Here is a 21,373-nt window from a genome sequence, read left to right as displayed (position 1 = left end):
ACATCAAGCCTTTGTACAAGGCTGAGCTTCTGCTCCACAGTGTCACATTCGTCGCATGAGACCAGCAGCTGACAACCAGCCTGAAGGTTAGGAGGGAATATGAGGGGAGGCAAAGGCCCCTCTTTCAGCGGGAGAGGATCAGGGAGGCCGACATCACTGGGCCCCAGGGATCAAGGATCGTACAGGTCTTCCTTCTTGCCCAGCCTTCATAACAATATTGCAAGATGGAGCAAGCCGGCTCTATACTTGTAGCATCGAAAATTAGACGTGTTGTCACTACTTCCATTTCTCGTACGCATGACCAGACGGCTTGAACACCACTCAAATAGCACTGCATCTCTATAATAGTGATTCATGGTTCTTGACTGTGCAATGGACTGCTTTGATCAGGGGTAGGGGAAGAGGCCGGGGCGGGTCAGGAGGCGGCTATCGTGGCCGCGGCCGCAACAATGGAAACTTCCTTGGGACCAGGGGAGACTTAATGCAGGGTGGCAGCAGTGGGGCTACACCTGCCTTTGAAGACTCCCGACCCAAGGTCAGTTGTGACCTGGCCTGATGCTTGTGAATAGCATTGCTGATGGAGTGATAGAATCACATTATGTCACACGGATGCACAGCGCTGTTATTGTTCCTCATGGCTATACAGCCCTGGGCCTCCACTAACGGCTTTGAGCCTTGTTTAGTGGTGCACCGTAATTGTTATCAATAATCACCTGATGATGTAATCGTGGTGCAGAACGAGGACAACCATGAGCTGGAGGAGCTGCTTGGGTTCCCTCTCATCAAGGAGGGCACGCGGCTGGGCTGGCTCATGAATCTGAACTCTGTGAGTGCTTCCCCAGTCCTTCCTGCCCTCGTGCTGACCTTCAGAAGGGGAAGGCAATACATTTGGCAGGGGATGGATGCACCTGACACTTCAACTTGCCAATGCGTCTCATACCGCAAGACAAGGATTGTGCACAAATCTGTGAAACGCCCTGGGGAGCTACCAAATTGTCAGGCAGGCCCTGTGCAACAAGGAAAACTTGGAGATTATGGTTGTGTATGTGAACATGCAGACCACCCTGGAAGAGAAGGAGTCTGGGAACACAGTGGCGGCCGTTAACTGCTATTTCATGAGCCAGGACGGGTCCATGTTCAAGGCTCAAGTCCCCTTCTCGCCATACTTTTACCTCCAGATCAAGGTACGCTCCAGTACCTGGAGGGCTTCAAGCAACTGAAGCTTCCCCTGACTTTCAGCAATCTCTGCCCTCGTGCATGCACTTGTGTTGCCTCACTTGAGGAGAGCATTTACGGTGGTCATGCTGGCAAGCAGCTCTCATGGCACCTTCGAGACTCTTAAGTTTCTTCAGCAGACAACATTGCTGACTGAGGCATGTGCGGACCAGCGAAAGGTGTCTGAGAGTAGCTGGTCTCACCAGGCCATAAACAGACCTCATCAAGGCATGACAGCTTTCATTCAGGTGCAATTTCAAATTTAAACCATGCACAGGGTGACATGGAGGCTGAGGTGGACGCCTACCTGCGCCGCAAGTACACCACGGCCATCCGCGATGTGGAGACCGTGTTCCGAGAGGACCTGGACCTGAAGAACCACCTGTCGGGCCTCAAGCGCAAGCTGCTGCTGGTATGGTCTAGATTTCGGTGCCCATTACTCCTGAATCTGAGAGAGATTTACTAGAATTGGCCAATTAGCAACACCCAAGGTTGTTTGAGGCTGCCTTGCTCTGGTCAAGCAAGGCTGGAATTCACTGCAGAAGTGTGCATGCGGCAACTGCATGCATATGTGATTCCCACGGCCTGAGAATGGAGGTTGCAAGCAGGAATTCCACGCATTTTGCTGACCTCTGATTCTGGATCTCACCATGTCCTTCGCGGCTTCATAGCTTGTTCACTTCTTATCATGTGCAGACATGCGCGTGCGCTCAGCCGGCATGTGCGCGCAGGTGAGCTTCTGGACGGTGCAGCAGCTGATGGACGTGAAGCGCGACCTGATGCCGGCCCTGCGCCGCAACCGCTCCAAGGCCGCCACCACCGACGCCTACTCCGCCTTTGCGCAGGACGCCCAGAAACCTGGCGCCAACCGCCTGCAGGTATTATATATTTGTCTCTTGTCTTGTATTAGAGCGTTCTGCTTTGACCTGTACAGCAATCTACACACTCTGTTCTGAGTCTCATTGAAGGCCCCCTGTTTGTTGCTGCCTTTGCTTTAGCATTCCACGCCAAAGGGCAATTGTATGGAGGCTGCTTTCTCTTTGGCGGAACATCTAATACTACATGATGAAACGCCTGTTGTTTTGAGGTTGTCCAGTAATGGATACATCGTCAAGGGATGGATACATTGTGAACAAGGATGCTCCCTTGGGCGCCCTGCAACCTTTCTGCCTTGAAATGGTCGATGCTGGCAATCCAGAATTGCCTTGGGTCACAGGATGCTCTGGATGCGCTGGTGGACATGCGCGAGTACGATGTTCCCTACCACATGCGCTTCCAGATCGACACTGATGTGCGCTGCGGGCTCTGGTATGATGTGCGGGCCAAGGTGAGTCAACACTGACTTGCTGCACATGCTACATATGTCATGTCTCGAGAGTCAGAGTTGACATGCCCTGCTCAAAGCTCTGCAGCACTGCCGTTCTGTGCAAGACCCTTGAGGCCTCGGCTGCAGGGTGATATCTGCTGCACACCCCTTTCCTCAACCAGATCCAACGAGGGAACAGACCTGAGAACGCTCAAGAAGTGATAGTTCACCATTCCAGCATGATGTGTGCATGGTGACTGACAATGCAGCAGGAAGGATAAGTAAAGTCACACAAGGCAACCTCAGGCTTGCTGCCTGCAGGGCGGCAAAGTGAGCCTGGAGCCGCGGCCCGACCTGCTGCAGAGAGCAGAACCGCGCATCTGCGCATTCGATATCGAGACCACCAAGCTGCCCCTGCAGTTCCCCAATGCCGAGTATGACCAGGTCAGCCCTTCAGCCTTGTGAGCAACCATGACCATGGCTGCTTCTCTCTGTTCTCCAGACAGTTGGAAGCCGTGCATCTCTTCTGTGTAGGTGCATCAAGGGTTCAAACGCATTTGTGTCAGGTGTTGACACTTGCAATCTGCTGGTGAAGGATGATTGGCAGGGTGATCACGACCAGAGCATGAGTCATGGAGCTGCATGCATGCGCAGGTGTTCATGATCTCGTACATGATCGACAAGCAGGGCTACCTCATCATTAACAGGGAGGTGGTGGGAGGAGACATCGAGAACTTTGAGTACACGCCCAAGCCCGAATTCGAAGGTACGCCCCTGCTCTATAGGAGCAGTAAACACCAGGAAATAGCTCTCTCCAGAATAGATGTGACAACCTTCGAATTCAAAGTGTGGTAGGAAGGCCAGACCCGTTCAAGGCACTGCCCTTTCCTCCGTGGCATCCTTACCGCTCAGGCTTCTTCCGTGCTGTGCAAGTGATCTTCATCAGTCCTGACGGCGACGGAAGCAACTTGCATGCATGCACTCTGCATTGTCAGCGCATGATGCCCATATAGGCTCTCAGACGAAACGCCCTTACTTCCTTTCCCGGGGGTCTATGCGCAGGGCCCTTCGTGGTGTGGAATGAGGCGAACGAGGAGGCCACGCTGCGGCGCTGGTTTGACCACATGCGCCAGGTGAAGCCGGCAGTCTACGTGACCTACAACGGCGACTTTTTCGACTGGCCTTTCATCGAGACGCGCGCCGCCAAGCTTGGCATGGACATGCACGAGGAGATCGGTTTCAAGATGAACTCCAAGACGCACGAGTGCCTCTCCAGGCGCGCCCATGCAACCAACCGCTAAATGCCTGCAACAGGGAAACTCCTCGGATGTCCACCCTTGCCCTGACCTCAGAGGAAGAGGGAGGTCTGTCTGGCCTGCGTGAGTATCTCTGAAGGGGAATATTTTTGTTGTACTCGTGTGCAGGTCTGCGGTGCACATGGACTGCATGCACTGGGTGAACAGGGACTCCTACCTGCCACAGGGCAGCCGCGGCCTCAAGGCACGCCCCACGAACTTCTGCCCTCTCTTGCTCTTGCCCCACCTTGAGTGACAGGAAACAATTATTTTAGTCCCAGTGCCAAACATAAGCTTTGCAAGCATCACATGCTGGCAAGCCCTGCATCACCGACGGGCGTGCCAAGCTTGCGTGGCTTGTATTCAGGGCTGCGGGTAGATTCATGTAGAGCAGGCAATTTTAGTATCCCACAAAGCATGTGCCGGGCGGCGCTTGACTCCTGCCGGTATGTGCACGCAAGCATGCAAGCTGGGCATAGCCAGATGGATGCACAGGAAGGAGCCGCCTGACGCCTGCCGGCATGTGCGCGCAGGCAGTGACGCGCGCCAAGCTGGGCTACAACCCGATCGAGGTGGATCCCGAGGACATGCTGCGCTTCGCGGCGGAGCAGCCGCAGACGATGGCGTCCTACTCTGTCTCTGACGCCGTTGCCACCTTCTACCTCTACATGACCTACATCCACCCCTTCATCTTCTCTTTGTCCACCATCATCCCCATGCCTCCAGACGAGGTCTTGCGCAAGGGCTCCGGCACGCTCTGCGAAATGCTGCTCATGGTGCAGGCCTTTCAGGTGAGTTCCTGTCTACCTGCATTGCCTCCCTACATGGAAGCTCCCCTTATCCAGCTATCCCTTATCAGCTACCCCTTAGCAACTCTATTCCCTGCAGCGCCATAATGCATGTGCGTGGCTCAGTGATAAATGCCTGACAAATATCTGCCTTATAATTCTGCATCAATCTGCCTCCGACATCCCCTCTACCAGTCGTCAGGCCCTCTCGTTCAACTGTTCTAATCTGTAGTTATGCATGGGCCGGCTCGCACCTTGTCATTCTCAATGCAGAGAGCTTGATGGATTGAGATGCAGACTCAGGGATGCTTAAATAGCACCGATGAACGGCTGTATGCATGCGTGTGCGCGCAGGCGAACGTGGTGGCGCCCAACAAGCACACGCAGGTGCAGGAGCCCATGTTCCGGGGGCACCTGCTGGAGAGCGAGACCTACATCGGCGGCAAGGTGGAGGCGCTCGAGTCCGGCGTGTTCCGCTCCGACCTGCCCACCCGCTTCAAGCTCGACGCCGCCGCCTACCAGGCATGCCGCCTTCCTTACTCTGCTCATGCTTAACTTTGCATCACTAGGTTCCATTTATCAAGCAGCCCACTGGGGCAGCTGCATGTTGCTGGGCGCCTGCGTACACCAGGCACAGTGCTGCTGTCTCTGTGTGTTCTACATACATTTATTTAGTTTAGAATTGGCAAGCAAACTCCTGCTACAGTCGCAGGCCCTTTAGGCACTTGCGTGCTGATGAACGGCGGGTTCTGGCGGCTGGCAGGCATGCAGACAGATGATTGTCGTCACCTGGGCCTGCCACTTGTACACAGCTTTTGATACTTTATGACGGATCCCCTCCATGTTCCAGAGATATGCTGCTGCTGCTGCTACGACTCTTGATACTGAGCTGCTCTCAGTGCTACTTCATGTTCCCTTTGCCAATTTTTGGTGGTATTCAAATCTACATGCAGGAGCTGATAGATAGCCTGGACACCGACCTGCGCTACGCGATCGAGGTGGAGGGAAAGTTGGCAATGGACGACGTGGAAAATTACGAGGAGGTGCGCGACGCGATCCGCGCATCACTGGAAGGACTGCGCGATACGCCCAACCGCGAGGAGTGCCCGCTGATCTACCACTTGGACGTCGCCGCCATGTACCCCAACATCATCCTCACCAACCGGTGCGCCGCAGGGCATTCACTTGAGAATGTATTGCCAGGCAGTGATAATCTGGTGGCTCGCAATGTGCTCTGAGAGGGCATGTAGGGCAGGGCCCAACGCATTTGCTGCACATGATAGCATTACGCAAAGGTTCACTGCTGCAGCACTTCATGGATCTTACCGGATGCCTTTTGATTTAGTCCCGTGCAAGCAACTGCAAGGCACAGTAGCACCCTTTGAGGCTGCGCTCACAGTGTTTCCTCATGCTTTCCATATGGGGCCACGCAGTGACCAAACTTGGACCAGCGCTGCGACCCTGCCTGAAGTCATGGTAATAATCTTCACACTTCATCTCGCACGCATGTGGAACACATGAGTGACACGATTTCTTGTGATTGGCGCCTTGCAGGCTGCAGCCATCGGCGATCGTGACGGACGAGGACTGCGCGGCGTGCGACTTCAACCGGCCGGGCAAGACGTGCCTGCGCAAGATGACGTGGGAGTGGCGCGGCGAGACCTTCTCGGCCACCAGCGCGGAGTACTTCTCCATCAAGAACCAGCTGGAGAGCGAGAGGTTCGCCCCCGAGACCGAGGGCGGCCCCCCGCGCTACTACGGGCAGCTGCCCCACGAGGAGCGCGCCAAGCTGCTCAAGGAGCGCCTCAAAAAGTACTGCCAGCGGGTGAGTGCGCCTACCTCATCTTGACAGATGGAAAATGTGAAATTTATTGTTCTTTGCATGGCCACTTCATCAGAGGTGTCTGAAAAGATTGTTGGCAGCCCACAGCACTATGAGGCTCCTCCACTCACCCATCTTGTTTGCGGAGAACTCTACATATGCAAATTCTCCAACTTGGTGTAACTGCACATGATAGAGCCCGATTGGCAACATATGCCCCTATTGTGGCAGAAGCGCCTGAGAATGATATAATTGGGTTCTGTGAAGGGATCAGGAGGTGAAAGAAGTAGGGGTAATCAATATACAACAGTAAAAGAAGGCATGCATGCATGCATGCATGCATGCATGGTACAAGTCCTAACACTGAAAGCTCCCTTTCCGACCAAGAGCTCTGTGTGGGTCCTGCAGTCCTAGCTGGTGCCTCCAATATTGCCTGCTGGACCCAATATGGGCAGCCATGTGTATCCCGAACCCTGGCTGATCAGAGGATCATCAGGGAAATGCAGTCCAAACCTGCTCAAGATCATCCCTATCGAGAGCGACAGCGCTGCTGGTGTGTCCAGGTCTACAAGCGCGTGCTGGACAAGCCGGTGACGGAGGCGCGCGAGGCGGGGGTGTGCATGCGCGAGAATGATTTCTACGTCGGCACCGTGCTCTCCTTCCGCGATCGCCGCTACGAGTACAAGGGCCTCAATAAGACCTGGAAGGGCAAGCTCGACGCAGCCAAGGTCTGCACATATTTCGATTTGGCCCCATTCCTTCTGCTGGATGCATGCTGACATCGAGGCATGTCTAGCATGCCACTAGCAGAACAGACTCTCCATCCAGAGTTCTGCATGTCTCAAGGCGAATGTTGTCCGTACTGCTGCAGCATTGCGGTTTGAATCTCCACCCAGACCCATACAATGTCCAGTGCTCTGTCTGTATGAGGAATGTGTATATGGGACGGACACATCTGTGAGCCAAGGCCACAGTGAAACCCATTGGAGCCAACCTGACAGTACATGCAATGACTGTCGCGGCGGCGCGCAGGCGGAGGGCAACCCGATAAGGGTCCAGGAGGCGGCGGACATGGTGGTGCTGTACGACAGCCTGCAGCTGGCGCACAAGTGCATCCTCAACTCCTTCTACGGCTACGTCATGCGCCGCGGCGCGCGCTGGTACTCCATGGAAATGGCCGGCGTCGTTACCTACACCGGAGCGCGCATTATCCAGGTGGGAACACCCCCTGATTGATTGGCTGCGCTTGCCTGCATGCACACACAATTCAACTTTGGCTGTGTCTAGGAAATTTTTTCCCAGACACAGCCCAGTCTGTGGACCAGAATGTCCTCTATCTTCAACATTGGTGCCCAACAGGCACACCAACTTGAGCAGGCCTGTAGTGGTTGTCATCCTCGTTCATTAACCCATGGCGCCTGCTTAGCTTTCCGGCTATGCAAACAAGTCTAGTACCGCTCAAAGCAAGGCATGTGCTAGATGAGCAAGAGCAATGCAGCAAGTGGTTCATGCTGACAAGAACATCCTGCATGTACGCAGCTGAGTGATGTAAAAGTGATGATTCAAGTGGCATTTATTATAGACTGGGGGAGGCGCTGTGCTGTGCAGAGGGCGGCTGAGCTGGTGCGCAAGATTGGGACGCGGCTGGAGCTGGACACGGACGGCATCTGGTGCGCGCTGCCGGGCTCCTTCCCCGAGAACTTCAAGGTGCGGCCACCCTGTGTCTTAGGTTTCTGTGTGTCAAGTGTGGGGCCATCCGCGTCCTCTGGTTGTCTGTCTATTGATGGTTGGGGCGCTTCTGACCCCCATTGACTTCTCACTGAGATGAGGTCCAACCCACTTTTCCGCTTTGCGTATTAAAGCCACTCGCACAGGTAGACAGGAATGCAATGCATTGCTTCACTGCTCAGCAGCAAGCAGACCTGCTGACTAACCTCAGGTCCGGTAGGCCAGCGCAATCTTATCCTAGCCTGAACGGCCAAAAGTTATGTGTTGTTGAACAAGATACTGCAAAAGGGCCTGTAGGCGGCAGGCCTGTATCCCAGCGATAAGCACAATTGTAAGGATTACTGAGAGGTAGCCTTGTGTGCCTGCGCGCATTTTAGAAGCCGGTGGGGCAAGATTGAATGTGTGATTGGGTTTTTGATGATAAGTAGTCATGAGTACTTCTGTGCCGTCGCGCAGTTGAAGAGCCGCAAGGGGAAGGACCTGCGCATCAGCTACCCGTGCGTGGTGCTGAACGTGATGGTGGCCCAGCACAACACGAACGACCAGTACCAGACGCTGCTGGAGGGTGACTCCAAGCACTACGAGACCTCCTCCCGCATGTCCATCGAGTTCGAGGTCGATGGGCCCTACAAGGTGCGATGCATGTCTACTTTCAGGGTTTAGGGGTGTTGTAGGAATGTAAACCCGAGCTCTCCGAGCACTGCCAAGTCATCAAACTCATATAAATCATACAGACATGCCAGAGGGTGATTACGTAAGTGTGGCAGCATCAAGTCAGGTCTGCAGCTGGCCCAAACGCACATGCAATACTGGAGATGAGATGGCCGGGTCTCGCTCACAGCAATGCCAATCGTTGTTCTGCTTTGACTAGGGTGGGCAATATTAGCGTCCCTTCAGGAATAAACGGAAATTAGGAGCTTGACTCAGAAAAATTGCGTGTCCCCATAGAGAGACGGACTGAAGTATTGGTTTGCACATGGGCAGGCCATGATCCTGCCGGCCAGCAAGGAGGAGGGGAAGCTAATCAAGAAGCGGTACGCGGTGTTTAACCCCGACGGAACCCTGGCTGAGCTCAAGGGGTTTGAGCTCAAGCGCCGCGGAGAACTCAAGCTCATCAAGGTCTTCCAGTCCGAGGTGCGCTGCTGTGCCTGAGCTTCCTGCCAGACTCCAGGTCCCCTGTGTGTAACTGCCGTACAATGGCTTGGGCCCGTTGTCCTAGAAAGAGGCAAGTGTGCTCCCGTGCAACAATGGAAGCATGAGCGGCATGGAATATGCTGCATGCGACTGCATGCGGATGTTCCGCAAGTCACTCTCTGCAGCCGGCGTCGTGCAACTGCAGCTTATGTGCGCATTGCCAGAAACAGCCCGGGGCATAGCGGTGGCATCGCACAAGTTACTTGTTGCCAGTTCGTGATGCCAATGCATTCCTTGCCCTGCAAGCGCCGAGCACGGTCGAGGATCGTGTCACATGCGCATGCGCAGGTTTTTGAGCAGTTTTTGGCGGGAGACACACTGGAGGAGTGCTATGCGGCAGTGGCGGCCGTCGCTGACCGATGGCTCGATCTCCTGGACACCCAGGTGCGCCCCAGCATGCTCTCTTTGTCCAGCGCCATGCCACTGTACTGGTGACATCTGCTTTTTCCAATATTGTGGCGACATATTGATAGTATATTCTCTTTGTGAAATTCCATGCCGGTGCAATCCTGGTATTCTCCTTTTCAGCCTGTTGTGGTGTCTGGAGACGCATGGGATTGTATCCTGTTGTGCTGTATGGTCACATGCCCGAATGGGACGGCCATAAAATGGAGTTGGCGTGTGGCAGGGCACGGATGTGACAGATGAGGAGCTGCTGGAGTACATCTCAGAGTCCTCCACCATGTCGAAAGCCATGGACGAGTACGAGGGTGAGCTCCTTGTCTGCCCTCAGAAAATCCTTGAGCACAAACCCTCAAAATGTGACTGTCTATATGCTTTCACTGGTGGACCTTTTGCTGGATCAAAAGGTTTAAGAACGCTATGCAGCTGCTCTTCACAATCCTGCCTGCACAGCGTTGCATAGACACCCATTGCCCTTCCAGCTCTGCCAGGCTGCCGGGGCTCAGTCCTCTCTCGGCAGCCCCTTGCATTGCTGTCTTGTTTCATGTTCAAAGTCCGTCCGTTGCAGTGACTTTGCAATCTGCTGCCACATGAATATTGGTACTGTAAATGACGCGGCGTGCTCAGCAAATGCCTGGATCCCCAGAGAATGCCTGAACTAGCGCAAAGTTGCCTTGCTTTCCGCTTTCAATGTGGCGACGGCCGCTTTCAATGTGGCGCCCGGTGCAGGGCGCAAGAGCTGCGCAATAACAACAGCCAAGCGGCTGGCGCAGTTCCTGGGCGACGAGCGCATCAAGGACAAGGGGCTGAACTGCAATTACGTCATCGCGAAGCGCCCCGAGAACCAGCCGACCTCCGAGCGCGCGATCCCGGTGGCCATCTTTTCCACGGAGCCCTCCGTCGCGCGCTCCTTCCTGCGCCGCTGGTGCGGCCACCTGTCCTCAGGTGCTGCCTCCCATTCCCCACTGTCGTGCAAGCTAGGAACTCTTCACTGCATGCTTGCAACATGATCATTGAATATCTTGCATGTCATGCAAAGCATTATTACTTTGGGTTATGAGGCCGGTTATGGGAAAACCAGCACAGCATGGGGACTGTCCTGGGCTGATCAAATGTTTGTGATGTCCAAGAAGGTGTCCTGCCCGCAGCCCTTGTGATCACGGCTGTTCAGCCTGCATTGATTGATCTGGCGCCACACTGAAGCCTTCACAGCTGGTGCTCAGCCCTGGAATGCTGCTGCTGCTGCTGGCATATACTTAGCGGGTGTCATGACAGACATAATTGCTCGGCGTGCGATCAAGAATCATCTGATGTCACAGGCCGCGGCGCGGACGAGGTGCCGGACGTGCGGGCGATAGTGGACTGGGACTACTACCGCGAGCGCCTAGGCAGCGCCATCCAGAAAATCATCACCATCCCAGCCGCCATGCAGCGCGTTCCCAACCCCGTCCCACGCGTCAAACATCCCGACTGGCTCCACAAGAAGGTCCGCGCGATCTCCTCCTCTCCCTTCCCTGGACACCTGCTGTCGCTTGAAGGCTCTCTGCCATCACATCTTAGCTAAGAACACAACATCCTGCTCTACAAAGCTGCCAACACTGGCTGATCGCGGTCCTGTTGAAAGAAGAGTACTGCACTCCTGGGGGGCAATAAGCAAAGTGTCCATGTCCTCGAGACTTGTGGAGGACTGAGACGTTGATGCGAAGCACATGGGAATCAGGGGAGATCACACTGGCATAGCAATTGAGCACAGCGCAAAAGTCTCAACATCGCGCCTATTTTGCGATGAACGGCTTTCTGAGGTGAAGAATTGTGGTTGTGCAGGTGAGGGAGAAGGAGGACAGGCACCAGCAGCAGAAGATGGACGGCTTCCTGCGGCCACGCGCAGCGCTCGAGGCAGCGGCCAGCCCCTCCGCTGCAGATGTCGACATGGAGGTTAGTTGCCCCCCCCTCGTGCACTGCCCTGCAAAGTATCAAGCAGCTCTTGTCCTTCATGATGGAAAGTTTTTTGTTATCTAGGCTGTCATCACTTTGAGGCAGGATTGCCAATATGTCTTAGCCTCACGAAAACTGTCAAGGTCTTAGCTTGGTCTTAGCTACAGGTCTTAGCTTCAGGTCTTTGCTTCAGGTCTTGGTTTGGGCTAAATCAGAGCTGTTAGTTGTACAAAGGCAAAAGTCCTGAGAAAAGTCATGGCGTTGCTGTCAGTGACTGGTCTCGAGTGACCTGTGCAGGACATGGGAGTGGCGAGGCCGGCGGCGGGGGCCTCGGGGCAAAGGGTGGCGAAGGCGACGACGGTGCAGCGGCGGCCGGAGGCGGACCGGGAGAACCGGGGCGACGCACGGAACCGGCCGGCCGGCACCAGCGGCGCTGCGGATGACGAGGAAGAGGAGGAAGACCTGGGGCCCTGCCCAAACAGGTGCGATCCTGCGCCTGCAAATTTTGGTGGTGGCAAGGATGGTGGCACAGACCCAGGAGTGTAAAGCGATGGCCTCACAAAGGGCAGGGCATGGCATGATGCCCTGCATGGAACAAAAGTAAGTATGCAGGGTGAGGAGCCTGTGCCCTCAGGACTTTCAGATTTTTGGCACAGTGCTCAATATTGGCTCAATATTAGATGAAAAGCCTGGAGATCCTCAGAATGATCTATCGTCCTGTTTGTCTATGCCTGCAATCAGAAGAGGTAAATTGGCTTGCTGCGTCTGTGAGCAGGAAGGAGGACCCGGTGGGATGGCTGCGGCACCAGAAGCGGCGCTGGCGGACGGCAGCGGCCGCGCGCAAGAAGCGGCGCATCGACACGGCCCGCGAGCGCGACCGCGGGCAGGGCAGCAACCCGCAGCCCGCGCCTAGAGGTTACCAATCAATTCTTTCAATGCTTACTCAAGTCGTTGGCAAGACGTGCTGGTTTCAAGCTTGCTGTTCTAGGTTAATGTGCATGTTGATGAAATGAAGCAGACCACTTATGATTGTGCGAGCCTCTGGCAGCCCCAGCAAGTGCAAGAGTCATTTGTCAGGAGGGGGCTTCAACTTCTGCTCCTTTGATTGTTGTTTGGAGGATTGCTGACAAGGTGTTGGGCTGCAGGGGCGGATGTGGGCGCTTTCTTCCGAGCACAGGCAGAGGAAGCCACGCACACGCACTGGCAGATTGTGCACATTGCCCCCACCAGCACGCCAGGCAAGCATCTGTCATCAAATACATTCGTATCCTTTGCCCTCTCCCACACAGTGCGGAGAAGGGCATATGGAGTATGGCCTGTTTTCAGAAGAGCTGCCAGACCAAGCAGGAGACAGCCCAAGCATGGGCACTCTTAGTCTACCCACAGAGCAGCTTCTTGAGCACCCCTGGTGTGAGCACGGGATGTAAAATCGTGGGTACCAGTGTCAACGATGGACTATCTTCAAGCATTCCTGCTTTGCATGCATTGGGTGCCCTATCTGGTGGTCCTCTGAGACGTTCCTATTGATAAGGGGCTATGCATCGCGCGCAGGGGTGTTCAAGGCGTGGGTGCTGGTGGGCGCGCGGCTGTACGCTGTGCCGCTGCGGGTGCCTCGCACCTTCTACGTCAACTCCACGCGTGTGCCAACCGACGCTGACTCACCCGCACAGACGCTCGGTGGGCTCAAGGTGCAGCGCTCGCTGCCCTTCGGCCGCGAGCCCTTCCACCTCTACCAGGTGAGCACTGCACCGCGCTCGGCCCACCGAGGATGGATGCGAAGGAGTTCAGGGGTCTGATTTGGCATGGAGACATGGCCAGGGAGACAGATTGCAGTTCAGATCAGTGGCCGCATCCCAGCAAGCCAAAGCATCTGTTGCTGACCCAACGGGAGGATCTTTGAGGTCAAGTAGAGTTCTTGACCACACAGATCTGAGTGTGTAACCTGAGGCAGCGGCCAAGGTCTGTGAGAAGTCACGAAGCCATCCCCGCGCACAGAAGTGGCCCCAGAAGAGCAGTGCTCAAACTATGGCTCGTGATGCTCCCCTTTCAGAACGATCTTTCCAAAGTGGACGCCTTTAGAGGTTTTGTTCCTGCTAAGCAGCGTCCAATGCCGCAGGTGACGATGGCGGAGGACGAGTTCCGGCGGCGGGATGCGGAAATCGCGGTGGTGCTCTCGCAGCCGCATGTGCGCGACGTGTGGGAGGAGCGGCTGCCGCTTGCGCTCGACGCCGCGCTGTCGGTCGGCTGCGTCGCGTCCGTCGCGCCCGCCGTGCGCTCCCGGCCGCTCTCCGACGGCTTCGACCTCACTGACCTGCAGGCACGCGGCGTGTCCTCTCGCTGCAACAGATTGCAATCTCATTTCTAGAACACATCTCATGCAAAGCCATGCGAACTTGGAAGCGTTGGACTGCTGCCCCTGCTTCTGGCTCCGTCCAGGAGTATGTGCCCTCCCATGCAGCTTTCCAGAATCCGTCTTTCCAATGCCCCCACGGCCAAAGCCCGGACCACAGTGCCTTTCTGTCATGAGTTCATAATCAGTAATCAAGGTCCTGTTGGGGTTTGAGCCCAATTCTGGGTGATTTATGGGCAACAGAAGGAAGAGCAAGGTTGCCTCCAGCACCCCGACATGTGTTCAATGTTCCGCATAGTAAAGCTGTGGAACGCCCAAGGATATGCTGTGCTCAGCACCTGCGTCGATAGTTTGACACTGGGATGCTGCCTTGTGCAGACCAAGACGACGACGGAGTGCAGCTACCTGGAGGCGCAGGCGCCAGATGGCGGCAGCCTGCTGCGCCACGTCGCGCTGTACACGTCGCAGGACACCGCCCGCGGCCGCGCCGTCTACGGACTGCACCTGCCGCCAACAAAGAAGTGTGCATCCTCTCTTAACAAACCTCAACCTATGCGCCTGCGCTGCACTGTGGTGTCGTCACATGCAATACTTTCTGAACACCTGCCTTTCAGCTGCATGGAAGGTCCAGGAAAGCAATTGCTCATGAAAAATTGTTCTCCCAGCAGCCTCCTTCACTTGGACGCAAATGCCTCCCATCACACCAGAATCACCTCCTGCCTGTGTTACTTGAGAATTTTGTAGCTGAGAAGCGCCTGAGCTGTGACCATGTGCCGGCAGGTGCCTGCTGGTGGTGGTCAACCCGGCGGCAGGTGCAGGCAGCCGCGAGGTGAGCGTCCCGGCAACCAAGCGCCACTGGCGCGAGGCGCACGTCTCGGGGCCGGCCGCTCCTGACGAAGGCGCCGGCGGTGCCTCGCAGCCGATCGAAATCCCGGAGGTCGAGTTTGAGATTGCCTACGTCCGCACGACTGCCGAAGCCGCCCGCGCCGTGCAGAACGCGCTTCTGCAGCTGCGGTGACTGCCCGTCACGTTTTTCGGCGAAGCTCTATGCCCAGCAGAAACAGCAGCCAAGCTTGCATTTAGGTCCAGCATAGCGATGCACCATTGTTGTCTGGCGCTTTGAATAGAACATGTAATGAAATATTGGCCAAAGAACAGCTGATCATGACCACTGCGGAGACCCGGCAGGGAACAAGAGTCGGGCTGACCTTTGTGCACGCATCACATGCAGGGAGCGGCATCGAGGGCCGCTGATGGTGGTGGCCGAAGCGCCCGGCGGCACCGCAAGGCTGACACGTGACATGCCTCTGCTGGCAGAGTTCCCCACGTGCCAGGTAGCCCTCACCCTCAGATACCTCTGAAGTTGTTAGACAGCGTACCAATGTCCTGGGTCCTTCATCCTGCTACCTGTTAGGAGGGAGACATCTGCTTGGAGAAACCTGCTCTAATCGGTCTTTTTAATGATCCAGCTTCCTCAACATGTCAGTGTGTGCTGAATGTTCTCACGGGTACTGCAGGTGCCGGCGCACAGCGCGGACGGCGCGTACCCGTCGCTTGGGTGGCAGCCCAAGGCAGCGCGCACCGCCGTCATGCGCCTGGCTGGAGCAGCGCTCTGGTTCCAGGTCTGACTCTCTCATGTGACCCCACAAAGCACGCGTCTTCTACTGTGCGTTTGCTGCACCCGGAAAGACCATACAAGACACGTGGCCTCGCAATGAGCTTGTATCTGCCTGACGCAAGCATGGCTGAAAAGGCTCCTTCAAGCCTATTCTCAATGCTCGTTTCCATGTTCTGATGGTTCCTTGTCCTCAGTCTTGGTCGGGATGCTCACACTGCGAGTGCTCTGCTGGCGCATTTCAAGAGTGTTCCCTTTCAGACGATAGAAATCCAAACCCCTTTTTCATATGGGACTAAGGCTCACCTCTCCAAGGCAACAAGCACCCCAGCTGGAAAGACAAGGCTTCCATCCATTACTTCAAATTCAATATTTCAACTTCATCATTGCCTAGTCACCTGCGACAGGACCGGATCGAGCTGGCGCGGTATGCGCACCTGCCGCTGGGCAACTTGGGGGGTGACTGGATGCTGGACGTGGCGGACGCGCACCTGGCGCGCTGCCTGCGCGACGCGGGGCACCTGCTCTGGATCTCCGACCCGGCCCTGCCCGACGTGGCCGGCCGCGCCGACGACGACGCCGAAGAGGACGCCCTGATCTCCGAGCCAGCGCCCCTCGAGGTGCGCTGAATTTTTTATTGGCTGTATCTTATGTCAGAGGGCACTTGCTAGGGTCATTCAACCCCCAATCAGCCATCATGGTGGACAGCTCCAGCCTCGACCTGCTGTGGTGGGGGACCATGGGTGTTCACAGCATGGGAGTAATTATTTAAGGCCAATCATGCCAATGCAGGGGTGTCGCCGTTGCACACGGAGCCGATCTGATTCCCTTCAGCAAAAGTATCCAGTGACTGCACACAGCTGTCGGATTCTCTCCTGGAACTCTGCAAAGGCCGTTGCAGCATTCTGCATGCCGGCACATGCGCACCGCAGAGCTGGCGCTGACATGGCGCTGACGTGGCATGCAGGTGGTGGCCCCGGGCGCGCACCGGAGCGTGTGCGTGCAGCTGAAGCTGTACCATCTGGCGGTGGCGGCCGTGGAAAAGTGCGAGGCACTTGCAGAATTGGAAGGAGCCGCCAGTGTCGGCCCCGCGCCCGGGGCCGGCCCGGCCTTCAAGGTCCTGAAGCAGCTCGTGCACAACTGGCTCGCCGACACCATGCAGACTGGCAACAGGCGCGCTCTCCTCTGCGGGCCATGATGTGCACTCTTACAAAGACATCACCAATGCTCAACAGTCCCATCTCTATTCACCACCTCTCAAAACACAAGGCAATAATGGCACAAGATGCCACAAGTTGCCTGGAATGAATGTGGTCATGTTGCAACCTCACAGAAGTCTTCAAGAGCCTATCACCGCCGTCAGTCGAATCCTTGAATCCTGAGACCCTGCAAAGCTCACGGCAAACAAAGAACAGCAGGCAGAAGAGTGACTCAGTGGCAGGCAAGCAGAGGGGTTCTGACAGTGGTTCGCGTGTGTGCTGCGGTGCAGGTTCAGCGACGCGCTGCTGACAAATCTGTGGCGCTGGCTGTGCAGCCCTGCGGCCGCGCTGGCCTGCTCGGGGCTGCAGCGCACCGTAATGGGCCTCATGCGCAAGACGCTGGCGCAACTAGTCGCCGACCTCAAGCGCCTGGGCGCGCGTGTCGTGGCGGCCGACGCGCACTCGCTCATCCTCGCCACCGGCAAACACAACCTCACCGCCGCCGTCGGGTGTGCCGCTGCTGTACAAAATGCCATATATCTGTACATGTGCCCATGATTGCAAGACCACCTTGGGACTGAACAGGCATTACAGCCTTTTTTATGCTTGGGAGATTGTGAAATAAAGATGGTCGGCCTCTGCACAGCCTAAATATCACAGCTTCAATGCTTGGCGAATAATGTGCCTGCCCGCAAGGGTACAGGCTTGGCTGTGCATACTCCACATCTCACAGCACTCGACCCAATGTATCCTCTATCATACAGGCCTACCTGAGAGGGAACCGCATAGCAGCAAAGCTACGCGCTGCCGCATGCATGCGGAAGCGTACATTGCAAACTCTAGTCTTCGTTGCCATATTTGTGCAAGATCTCCTGTCCAAACCCCTACCTTACGTCGCACCCCGCCTGTCTGTCAGAGCAGGGGCTTGAATTTCAAGCGTCACTTTCCTATAATTAAACAAATATGCCTGCAGGTACGTGGACTACTTGTTGGATGCTGTGGGCAAGCGCGACCTATTCTCACTGCTCAAGATGGACCCGGAGCGCTTCTGGCACTCGCTGCTTTTCCGCGACCGCTACAACTACCTCGGAATATTAGCGGACATCCCCGCGCAGCTGCAGGAATCGCTGACTAATCACCCCGGCGCGCTCACACAGGTTTCCAGCCCCTCCCCGCATTCATTTCTCTGGCCTTTAGTAACCACATGACCTCCAGGTGGGGTTATTCATCACAACCTGCATAGCAGGCATGTGCAAAAGGCAAGCCTGGCTCCTGCAAAGGGGCACTGCAGTCATTTAAGGAGGGACATGGGCAGAAACACCATCACCTGCACCCGAGCAGGACAGCTCAAATTCAGTACAGGCCTCCACTTGCCAAACCTCTTTCCACAAGGTCCCTGTTAATTCGTGCTGCAAATGTTCTTTCCCTCAAGGGATACCAAAGCTTAGACAGGAAGGTGCCTAAAAGGATAGATCACCGCATATCTTGTTATGGGTGAATGGGAGGAGTGATTGCAGCCTCACGGTATGAGAAAAAAGATTCGTGGTTGGGATTTGGGCGGCAGGGTGACGGCGTCTGTGTATCTGGCAGGGGGGCGCGGCCGAGCTGCATGTGCCGGAGCCAGATGAGGACGCACTCGAGTCCCCGGCCCTTGACTACATCTGGACCATCAAGGTGCAATTCTTCTAATATCTTTCCTGGATATTACCTTCTTTCCACTGTCATTGACTTTGCATCTGCATGTATTCTTCCGTTGCTTCCGGTTCCATTTAATTGAAGGTGTAACAGATGGCGGCTTCTCTGCAGACAGGCGTTGCTTCTTAGCACGAACATCCTGTAGAGGGTGATACAAGTAGTCAACCTGCAATTAAAATACCAAATGTGTGCGCGCGCAGGACTATTTGCCGCCCAAGGTGCATGAGGCATTCCTGACAACGCTGACCGAGTTTGTGCTGCTGCCATGGCGCGAAGCCATGCGCTGCTCGCTCCAGGGCGCTTCCCAGGGCGGGTCGCAGGCGCGCATCCTCTCTTGCCCTTATCATTGCTAGAGGCTTGCAAGGCTTTGAGGCCCCTAAAGGGTGTTAATTTACTGCAATTGCTGTTTGCTGCTCAGCGTTCAAAACCAGAAGCCATCTTACCATATAGCTTTGCTCGGTCTCTCATGCGGGCCCTTCAGCAGAGCTACTACACCGCACAAAAACATGGATAAGCGTTTCGATTTTCTGGGAGGTGAGAGGGAGGTTATTATTTAGGGTTGCACCAGAGATGATCTGGATTCTCAGGGGTTCACCTGCTGTTGGGGAGAAAGGGCCAAGACAGGGAAGGCTGGAGGGAAGTGATTGAGAGGTTGCCACGACGCACCTAGTTCTCTGGGCTGGAACAGGCGTGTGATCGTGATAATCAATAGCGCTGCGCAAACAGGCGGTGACCGAGGCGAGGGGCGCGGCGGCTGCGCAGGAGGCGTGGCTGAAGGCGAATATGGCGGCGCATTTCAGCCGCAAGCTGCTGGGCGTGGTCAAGCGTATCGAGCGCCACATGGGCCCGCACGACGGCGATGCCTCCCACCAATTCCCCCGCCTCGCCGGCTCCTACCTCTCCGAGGCGCGCCCTTAGCTCTTTGATCGCCGCTCGCATCAACTGAAGTTGTCGTTAGTGAATAGTGCTGTGCATGGCAGCGCTGTGATGAAGATCTGGTCGGCTTGTAGCTGCCTGCCAGGAGTATGCAGTAGCAGCCTGCAGCGTGTCCGATTGGGGGTCCTGAAGCTGCATGCCATGGGTCCGACTGCTTGCAAAATGGCAAGTATGATGCAGGTTACCGCACATCTATACTCTTTGCTGCTCCCGAACTCAGAAAACTTCAACACACCACCCTCCAAGTCATCTTGTTGATTGCACACGAGCAGCAATGTCAGGCAGGGTGACCTGGCAGACATGTTTGCACAGGAGGACTTGGGCACTCCGGCGCTGGCGTTTGTGCGGGCGGTGTGCGACGCACTGCGGCTAGACGCATCAATCGAGGAGGAGGTGCTTGTGCTGCGCCGCAACCTGCTGCTGCTCACGCACACGCTCGAATTCGCGCCGGCCGCCGAGTTTCAGGTTCGAGCCCACCTTCCAGCGCTCGCCTTTTTTTTTTTTTATGTATTTTTGTGCCTGATGCTGCCCCTGGCACTTGTTATACACACCAACTGATTATGGCTCCAGACCATTGCCCGGCATCTACTATACTTCCAATCAGCCTTTTGGTTGCTCAATCCCATTAGTAAGGGACATTGCTTGCTTCCCCTTGGACAAGAGTTGAGGTGAATGAGATGGGAGGCCGGCTGCTGTGCAGGAACCGTGTCGGTCGTTCGTGCTGCGCAACGTCATCTGCAGCTACTGCAACGACTGCACCGACCTGGACCTGTGCCGAGACCCCGCACTGCAGGCACGCTGCTAATCTGTGTCCTAACACTCTTGACTCATTATATGGGCTGCATTACTCTGCATATATGGAGCAGAGCTTGGCACCAGCATGTGAGTCCACGGCATCTTTGGGCCTGCAGCCATACTGGCGGAAAGGGCGGTGAACAACAAGAACAACAAGAAAGGGCGGCGTCTGCAACAAGAGCATCCACAGATGCATGCATGAACAGCAATGGTGCTTAGAGGGTTTCCAACAGGTTTCATCAAGGAGGATGTGGCGCTGATGCAGGAGCACCAGTGGAGTTGCCGCAACTGCGGATGCGCGTATGAGCTGGCGACGGTCGAGGCGCAGCTTTTACGGGCTGTGCGTTTGCGCGCTCGGGCCTATCAGCTGCAGGACCTTCGCTGCCTCAAGTGCCGCCAGGTGTGCCTCTTATACGAGCAACACACACTGACCGAGCGATGTAGCAGGGCCCCGTTTTTCCCTGGACATTTCTGTGCCTGGCCTATGGTAACTAGCGCAGGATGGCAGCTGGGCTGTGCACGTCAGAACAATTCCCTTTGTTGCGCCTGGGGGCAGTGGAGTCCCAGAATCTGAGAGCTGGCGTCTGCACAATACAAGATTGTGGCCCTCTGAAAATTCCTGGGTTCTTTAATGACTGTGGGCACAGCCAAAATCATCCTATTTCACAAGCTCTGCCCACCCGGGAGATATACACCTCTCATCATGATAATCCTGGTTCAGTGAAATGCAAAGGGGCAGGATCCCAGGAGACACCAAATATGATTCTATCACACGCTTCTTCCAGCCCAAAGGTCCAATTACGTTCCAGCAAACTGTCAGTGCTTCCCCTCCAGCCTTCCCAGTCTTGGCACCAAATTCAAGATTGAAACAAATTCGCGCAGGTGCTGCGGGGCCACCTGCGACGCAACTGCGACCAGTGCGGCGGCGCGCTTGCGAATACGGAACCGGCGGCCGCGTTTACGGAGGCGCTGACTGTGTTCCGGAATGTGGCGACATACCACGGGTTCCAGCTGCTGCAGGATGCCACTGAGTGGCTGCTGCAGATGCCCTCTGCCGCGCACTAGCGCTGACTTTTTCGCGCAGCTTGGACTGTGCCC

The 21,373-nt window shown here is 55.8% G+C and overlaps 1 protein-coding gene across 1 annotated transcript; it reads left to right on the top strand.

The window, feature by feature from the left end:
- Positions 1-481: 481 nt before the first annotated feature.
- Positions 482-21,340, top strand: COCSUDRAFT_41124 (DNA/RNA polymerase; the record flags this gene model as incomplete). The annotated part of the gene is made up of 43 exons (XM_005649332.1): positions 482-535; positions 737-826; positions 1,059-1,184; positions 1,493-1,627; positions 1,947-2,093; positions 2,432-2,542; positions 2,843-2,965; positions 3,176-3,287; positions 3,584-3,785; positions 3,946-3,976; positions 4,350-4,607; positions 4,959-5,051; positions 5,558-5,769; positions 6,159-6,429; positions 6,990-7,154; positions 7,459-7,641; positions 8,035-8,133; positions 8,611-8,787; positions 9,139-9,288; positions 9,637-9,732; positions 9,977-10,058; positions 10,480-10,695; positions 11,070-11,236; positions 11,575-11,685; positions 11,983-12,167; positions 12,461-12,600; positions 13,237-13,421; positions 13,802-14,011; positions 14,414-14,556; positions 14,816-15,049; positions 15,267-15,369; positions 15,553-15,657; positions 16,058-16,270; positions 16,618-16,694; positions 17,140-17,358; positions 17,823-18,006; positions 18,440-18,523; positions 18,745-18,762; positions 19,271-19,363; positions 19,793-19,945; positions 20,181-20,210; positions 20,541-20,675; positions 21,158-21,340. 43 exons carry the CDS (start codon positions 482-484, stop codon positions 21,338-21,340), a joined length of 6,105 nt encoding a protein of 2,034 aa, XP_005649389.1.
- Positions 21,341-21,373: the final 33 nt, after the last annotated feature.

Source organism: Coccomyxa subellipsoidea (genome assembly GCF_000258705.1).
Source record: "Coccomyxa subellipsoidea C-169, whole genome shotgun sequence".
NCBI classification, from domain to species: Eukaryota; Viridiplantae; Chlorophyta; class Trebouxiophyceae; family Coccomyxaceae; genus Coccomyxa; species Coccomyxa subellipsoidea.
This window is presented reverse-complemented; position numbering and strand designations above follow the sequence as displayed.